At 40.5% G+C, this 7,678-nt stretch overlaps 1 protein-coding gene across 1 annotated transcript in view; it reads right to left on the bottom strand.

Moving 5' to 3' along the window:
- Positions 1-5,175: 5,175 nt before the first annotated feature.
- The window catches only part of LOC123980705 (ovarian cancer G-protein coupled receptor 1-like), a 9,208-nt gene continuing 6,705 nt past the window's right edge, over positions 5,176-7,678 (bottom strand). Inside the window, exons 2-3 of the mRNA XM_046065224.1 lie at positions 6,083-6,270; positions 5,176-5,973 (exon numbers count right to left, since the gene is read on the bottom strand). Of these exons, the coding sequence (XP_045921180.1) occupies positions 5,466-5,973; positions 6,083-6,270 (696 nt within the window). The 3' untranslated portion in view covers positions 5,176-5,465. The remainder of the gene's footprint in view (positions 5,974-6,082; positions 6,271-7,678) is intronic.

The raw sequence follows: 7,678 nt of genomic DNA, 5'->3' as shown, positions 1-7,678 counted from the left end.
TGGCTCAAGGAGCAAGCGAGCCTGGCAGGAAGCATACAGGAGGCAGACGGGCATGTGATGATCCTGCAGCACCAGAGACAGATGTTAGCAGACAGGTAAAGCACAGACAAGGCACAACAAGCAAAATCCACCAGAGAGCAAACTGCTGACTGAGAGAATCACTAAGGCTGAAAACACATCTGGTGAAGAGTGGATGGAAAACTGCAGTTGATGTACTGCAGGTGAGCAAACTAATGAGAGGCAGGTGAGTGAGGTGAGCAGGACGATTGGTGGATTGTGAACAGGTGTGTGGAGCCAGCAGCCAGGAGACGTGGAGGAAGGAAAGTCACGCCGACGACACACAGATAACAAACAGGGGAGACAAAACTCTGAACGTGGACAGACTCGACCCAGCATCAAAGTTTATTCATCTAAAGGAGGAAGGCAATAAATCTGCTGAACATTATGTGCAAGAATGTGAATCTCTCCTCTGTAGCCAAACAGTACATGCAGATGTTCTGTGGGGGTTGATGAGATGCAGGACTTCCTGGTGACAGAGTGCAAAATGAATGTAGTGAATGAAAGAACAATATGGCGCCCTCTTGAGTCACGTAGGTCTGAAGAGACACGTCGCACGTAAGGCAGGACCCTGCTTGACCTCATGTTTGCAGACTGATGAAACTTTTTCCATTGCTGTAAATCTAAATGTTTCTGTGCAGCGCTCACGTAGGTTTTAAAGGGTTAAAGGAAAACACTGAAATTGTAGGAACTTTAGTAGTGGTGCTGCTAAACTACTCAGTGCTGTTCTCACTCTAATCTAATCTAATTCAGGTTTACACCAGTGTAGGTGGCTTCACAGGTGTCCCTAAACAAAACCTCCTCCAAAGCTTTTTAATGAATCATCTACTTTTATTGCTGACTGGATCATTTGTGTAAAGTGGGGCAAGTTCTACTAAAATATTTTCTTCCAAGCTTATATTTGTTTGCTCATGCCCTGTCGAACCAAAATCAGTTTTAACGCCCAGCAGCCGGTTTTTGAAACAAAAATGGAATCAACCGAAGCGCTGGCCGCAATGATGGACGCTGCGCATGACAAACATTTCTCCAGAGCTGAGGCCATTTCTAGCTTTGACTATCTCCAGACAGCTTTATCATTATTAAAAGAAGAATCCCGTGCACTCCGTGGAGATCATGCGACTTTAAGGAAACGCACAGAAAAAGTAGAGCACACCTCATCTTTATTGTCAAGCACGATAAAGTCGGCTGAAGCAAAGTTAGCAGATCTTGAAGACCGCAGCAGAAGAAACAACATCTGTGTTAATGGACTGCCTAAAAGAAGAGAAGGCTCTATTTCCATACAATATCTTCCCACCCAGAGTGCTGTGGTTCCCCACTTCAGGAGACGCACCACCTGAGATCATGAGAGCCCATCAAATTGGCCCTCCCTGGGGTAACGCCGCTACCAAGCCAAGATTACTCATCCTAAGGTGTCTTCGGTAAACAGACAGAATTCACATCTTAAAAGTGGCAAGAGACTCACCGTTGCAGGAGTCCGGGAAGGAGGTCCGCTTCACAGCAGACTACAGCGCTGACAATAAAAAGCTGTGGAACACTTTTAATGATATTATGGGCAGAACAAGCAAATCAACTCCATCCTGTTTGGAAGCAGAAGGAAAACTTTATTTTGTAACTATTTTAATTGTAAAGTAAACAAACAATAAGCAATCAAATGACCTAATAACACACCACATTATGAAAGTTAAAAATTGTAAGTTCAAATTTACTGAGGTTACTGTAAGCTAAGTAAAGACAAACCATTAGGTATCGATAATTTGGATGGGCGACTACCAGCATGCTTATAGAGAGGGGCACTCCACTGAAACTGCTCTCACTCAAATGCCAGATGATTGGCTCAAAGAAATTGGCAGTAAAACATTTGTAGGTGCTGTATTATTGAATTTAAGTGCAGCTTTTGTTATAATTGATCATAGGTTGTTATTACAGTTTTTCTCAATTGCTAAAACACTAAAACCCATTGGCTGAACAAAGTTCGAAATCATTTAGCTAATTGTGAAGTCTGTTGTCGATACCTTAAACCATTTCACATGGTAAAACAACAATTTGCAGTTCTGACTTAGACTTTTCAGCAGAACTCTAAACACATTCTGCACTCTAATGCACATGTCATCCATACTGGTAAACACAAGTGGCAACAATCAAATACAAATAGACAACACATGTCATTGATTAAATACAACCACTCAAAATTGATTTCACTTGTTTCAAATCATGTGACACAACCAATAGAAGCCAGTTCAGAGAGCAAACAGCTTGTTGAAGGTGGGACGGAGAATTCGTCTGGCTCTGAACATTGTGCTTTCCATTGGTTTACAGTACTGACTGCTCAATAGATTTTGACTGGTTGCAGGTTCATATCAACAAAGAACAAGAAGTTTGTGAGATGCAGGGTACAGTACAGTAAAAATAGGGGTACAAGGAGGAGGAAGAACCAAAAAAAATTGCAAAGACCTAAGCAGAGTATAATTTCTGATCTACTATAAAAGAACATATTTTCATTCATCAAAAGACAATGACAATGTTTTCTATTTTTTGGTGTATAATTTACTGACTGCTTGATAGTGTACAGTATATCCTTTTGTTCGCTTTGTTTATGATTTGAGAGCAGCGTTTGGTTTTGAGCTTTGTGTTTAATGTTTTCAGAAAATGGAGCAAGGTTTCAGAAATTGTGTTTTAGCAATTGAGAAAAACTGTAAAAACAACAAAAAAAACTTAAATGTTACGGATTTAATCTGACTGTAATTCTTTGGCTGGAGAGCTTTTTGACCAACAGGAAACAAAGAGTTTTCTTTAATGGAAGGTTTTCTGATGACAAACCTATTAGCTGTGGAGTTCCTCAAGGAAGCTGTTTAGGTCCATTGTTATATGCTGTTTACCAATAAATTACCATTAATCACGTATAGGGCAAAAGTGAGCATTTATGCTGATGATACAACAGTATACATGGCAGAACCCACAAGAACTCGCAAGTGTATTAAATAGGGAATTGCAGTCTGTAGTTGAATGGGTAACGAATAACGAACTAGTTCTTCATGTCTCTAAAACAAAGATTGTATTATTGTATTTGGGACAAATCATTGCTTAAGAAAAGAGCCTAGGTTAAAGTTGTATGTTAATGATGTTGCACTTGAACAAGTTCATGAAATTGAGCTTTTAGGTATTATAGTAAATATTGCATATTGATGAATTGGTGAGTAAGATGGGAAGAGGTCAGTGATTAGGGTATGTTCTAAATTTTACGCATTATCCATGATGATACAGAAATGAATGAAAAAAGCATCCTGTCAATATTTAAGTGAACCCCCAAAATGTCACAAATCATGTTTTTAGGGGATCTCAAGTCTTATTCCCACTGACTCACCCGTAGTTCACAGCCTTTCCTCACGTTTGGGTCATTCCAGCATACTATATCTGTTTCTGCTGGAGTTTCCTAAATCAGTTTTTCAGGTGTGCTATCCCAGGTACTTAGTGCAATCTTAGGCAGGATGGGCAGGTACATACGATTTTCAAATACTCGGGAGGCAATGAATGAAACAAACCAAGGTTTTTACATTGTGGCTGCTTTCCCTCATGACTCTTCATGGCGGAAACCATTAAAACACGCAAAACCCTCATTTAAATACTGCCACCTTCATTGTGTTTGCTCCTGTTGTGATCTTCGCAATAATTCTTAGTTGATCACCCATAACAGGTACTAAAATGCACACGCAATATAGTACTATTTATTCGGGGTGTTAGTAAATCGGGCCCTAAATGTTTTATTTTTAAGATGTACCATGCATTCCTTCCCATAGGCCTAATGAAAGTTGTTGGTGGTTTTATCCATGACATAATTCAAAGTATATCTGAGTATTAAGCTAAATTACTGTAGACCTCTGCAGTCATGACGTGTGCAGGTGTTGACCTCATTACTAAAGCATGAAAGCTCTTAGATGAAAGCCTCAAAGTGTTGCAGAGTTTATTAATCTTTCAGTTAACAGATGGTGTCCATAATCTCCTGCAGCAGCTTCTTGTTTTACTGTCTGCTTCTCAAACAGACAACAGCAAGAAGAGTTAAACTCCCCAATGTTCCTCATTCATACGTCACTTTAGACAAAAGTGTCAATGAATAAATGTGAATGTGACTGTAAATTACAAGAGATACTCATGTTGAACTGGATCAGATACAAGTCTTCTCTACGCCTCAGGCCTACTGGACAATATTTTACACAGTGTGAAATTACTGAAGCTGGTTTATAAGAGAAGACATTCCTTAGCCTGTTAACCTACACATCAATCAGTTTTGTCTTCATATGAACAGACTTTCAGTTAGTACTGTATGTCTGTGTGAATGGGTTTTTATCCATCAGGTTAGCCAAAAGCTTTTCAGTAAAGTGTGCAGAGTTGATGAAATCCTCTCCCAGTGATGCCTGAACAGTCTGAGATCCAGCATGAAATATAAGATGTTAGTTTGGAAGGGATCAGTGGACCAACCAAACGGGTATTTCTGTCTGAGGAGAAGGAAATTCCATCTGAGAGCTCTGAATGGAGCTGAAATAACTCAATACTGAATTAAGGGTTTATTTCACTTTGTACACATTCAGCTTTTAATTCACTGAGTTGGTCAAAGACAAACATTCACAGTTTGGTCTACAAACTGATTTTTATTGGATTTCCAGAAAATGTACAATTTCATATAAACATAAACTGTGGTTTGAGATTTTATCCATATTGCCAAAAACACAACAGCTGCTGCAAAACAGCTGCTCTGAATCACACCCTAAACAGCAGCATGCCTACCACTAAAACAGCAGAAATTACACTTAGATTAAATAAAGAGAAACAAACAATGTGGAGTTTTTTCTTATAATTAATAAATAATAACAAAAGAGATTAACACAGTTTTGGATGCATGCACTGGAACATGCATTAGTAAACAGCTAAATTTAAATATGAGAAAGTACAAAGTGCTAATGACGTGTTGAGATGCTCTCCCTGTGTTAAACATCCAAACAACAGTCCAAATAAAGATTTAGGAAGAAGACAGCGAGGCGGCTAGAATGAGCTCAGTTCATCTAAAATAATATCGGCTTTGCTTCTGGGATTAAAGGAGAATAATGACAGACATCAACTTCCAGCTCCAAACTAATAAAACACATTTTATTTCCATGTGTTGAAGCCATCACAGTGAACCAGAGCAAGTTGACCAAAACATTTCCCAGCAGCCACTTCTCCCACAGCAGAGTCCAAACAGTGCTTCCTGTTCTCTACAGTTAGGTGTCTTATTGGAAATGGTCTCAGTAGATGACAGGATCTGTCTCGTCTCTATCCTTTCTATTGGCCTCCATTTCTCCTCCTGTTTCCTCCCCTTTCTCTCTCTCCCTCTTTCTCTGCCTACATGAAGCTGACTGTGGAAATGTTGTCATCATTCATACTGATGACCTGCTGATATCATTGCTGTCCATTCTGCAGCAACACACAGAGGCCAAAAGCTTGTCTATGGTCCCTTTCCTCATGAAGACATACAGGACTGAGTCTGCAAGAGGACTGAACTTCACGAAGATAAAAGACAGGATGTCGAGGTTCTCATCATACTTTTCTTTCAGATCTTCTAGGTAAAAAATTATGTTGGGCAGGTACAGCAGGGTGTAAATAAGCAGCACCAGAACCAAAATTCCCACAATTCTTCGTTTTTGATCAGAGGGGACCGAGATGGTAGCAGACAGGGCTTTGAGGGTCCCAACCAGGGAGAATATTAACGGCGGGAAGGGAAGGAGCTGGAGGATGACGAACATTATGATGGCGACCAGATAATCAACGAAATAGAAAAGGACGACAAAGACAAGAGAAATGACCCAGACCAGGACACAGACCACCACAGAGCTCTTGATGGTTCGTCCAAAGTGGTACCACAGTGGGTGGGCGATGACCAAATACCTGTAATACAAGATGGACACAATGTCTTTGAGGAGCTTCAGAGTTATAAACTAATATAATGTTCAGACACAGAAGCAGCTCCACACATACTGGATAGACAGATAGATACCTTTCCAGGGCGATGCAGACCATGAAGTTCACACTGGCAACCAGAACAACGAGATAAAAATAGAAAAAGATCTCAGATATCTTCCAATCCTCAGGTTGTGCCACCTCAACGATCATGAAGCAGAGTTGAAGCAGGTCGGTAATGAGAAGGTTGATGAGGTAGATGGGAGCAACATGATCACTTCTCACCTGCAGGAAAACATTGGTAAAAGTCAACAAGCAGTTGGAAACATGTTGTGAAGTCCACCTCCTCCCAAATCTGTCATCTTGCTCTGCCCAGCAGCTGCAGTCAGAGCCATTTCTGACTTTTTCATCCAACAGAAATCTCAGATATGACACACTGGCCAATCACTGCAGTAACAAGACTAAGGGCCAGATTTCCTGCAGCTTCTGCAGCAGTTTTTCAGCCACAGAAATGAAGCGTTCTGGCTCAAACACATGAGCTGGATTTATCCAGACTGGAGTCGCAGTTTGAGGCTCATGTTTGTGTTTGCAAGGTGAGAATCTCTCCTCATTGTAAACGTATTATATTGAGGATCGCACAAATAAGAAGAGGAGACATGTTAACAGAAGGTGGGAGTGAGCTGGGAAAGTCTGAGTTTTAGTTTCCTGAACAGTTGATCAGAATAAGTTCAATAATAATAATCTTCATTTTTAGAGCACTTTTCAAAAACAAGTTACAAAGTGCTTTAACAAGTGTAAAGACAATAATACCCAAGAGACAATAATACAAAAACAATACAAGATAAAAGCATGAAAACATTGAAAAGACTAAAATACACGTTTAAGATAAATATAAAATTAGTAAAATACAATAAAATAAAAGGGATAAAATGAAGTCAAATAAGATCAGGAAAAGCTCTCCTATAAAAGTATGTTTTAAGAAGGGACTTAAAATGTAAATGCTCCGTACTTGTATAGCGCCTTTCTAGTCTTTTCGACCACTCAAAGCGCTTTTACACTACATCTGCATTCACCAGTCATACACATTCATACACTGAGCCTAAGTGCTCAAACAGAAACTAACATTCACACTCATACACTGGCGGAATAGCCGCCAGGGGCAAATCGGGGTTCAGTATCTTGCCCAAGGACACTTCGACACGCAACCAGGGGGAGCCAGGGATTGAACCGCCGACCTTCCGATTAACGGCCAACCCGCTCTACCTCCTGAGCCACAGCCGAGAAGAGTTAAAAGAGTTCACTGACTCAGCCGACCTGATTTCCTCGGGCAGGCTGTTCCAGAGCCTCGGGGCCCTGACAGCAAACGCTCTGTCCCCTTTAGTTTTCAGTCGAGACTCTGGAACAGACAACAGACCTCTGCCCGAGGATCTCAAGGTACGTGCTGGTGCGTATGGGACTAAAAGGTCAGAAATATAACAAGGCGAGAGGCCATGAAGAGCTTTAAAAGTAATCAATAGAATTTTAAAGTCAATTCTAAAACATACTGGGAGCCAGTGTAATGAAGCTAAAATAGGAGTAATGTGGTCATATTTCTTTGTTCTGGTTAAAAGCCTGGCAGCTGAGTTCTGGACAGTCTGGAGTCGATCAATAGATTTTTGGGTTAAACAGGTGAAAAGGCTGTTGCAATAATCCA

This window comes from Micropterus dolomieu, linkage group LG12, assembly GCF_021292245.1.
Source record: "Micropterus dolomieu isolate WLL.071019.BEF.003 ecotype Adirondacks linkage group LG12, ASM2129224v1, whole genome shotgun sequence".
NCBI classification, from domain to species: Eukaryota; Metazoa; Chordata; class Actinopteri; order Centrarchiformes; family Centrarchidae; genus Micropterus; species Micropterus dolomieu.
Note: the sequence above shows the minus strand (reverse complement) of the source record. Positions and strands in the feature narration are given on the sequence as shown.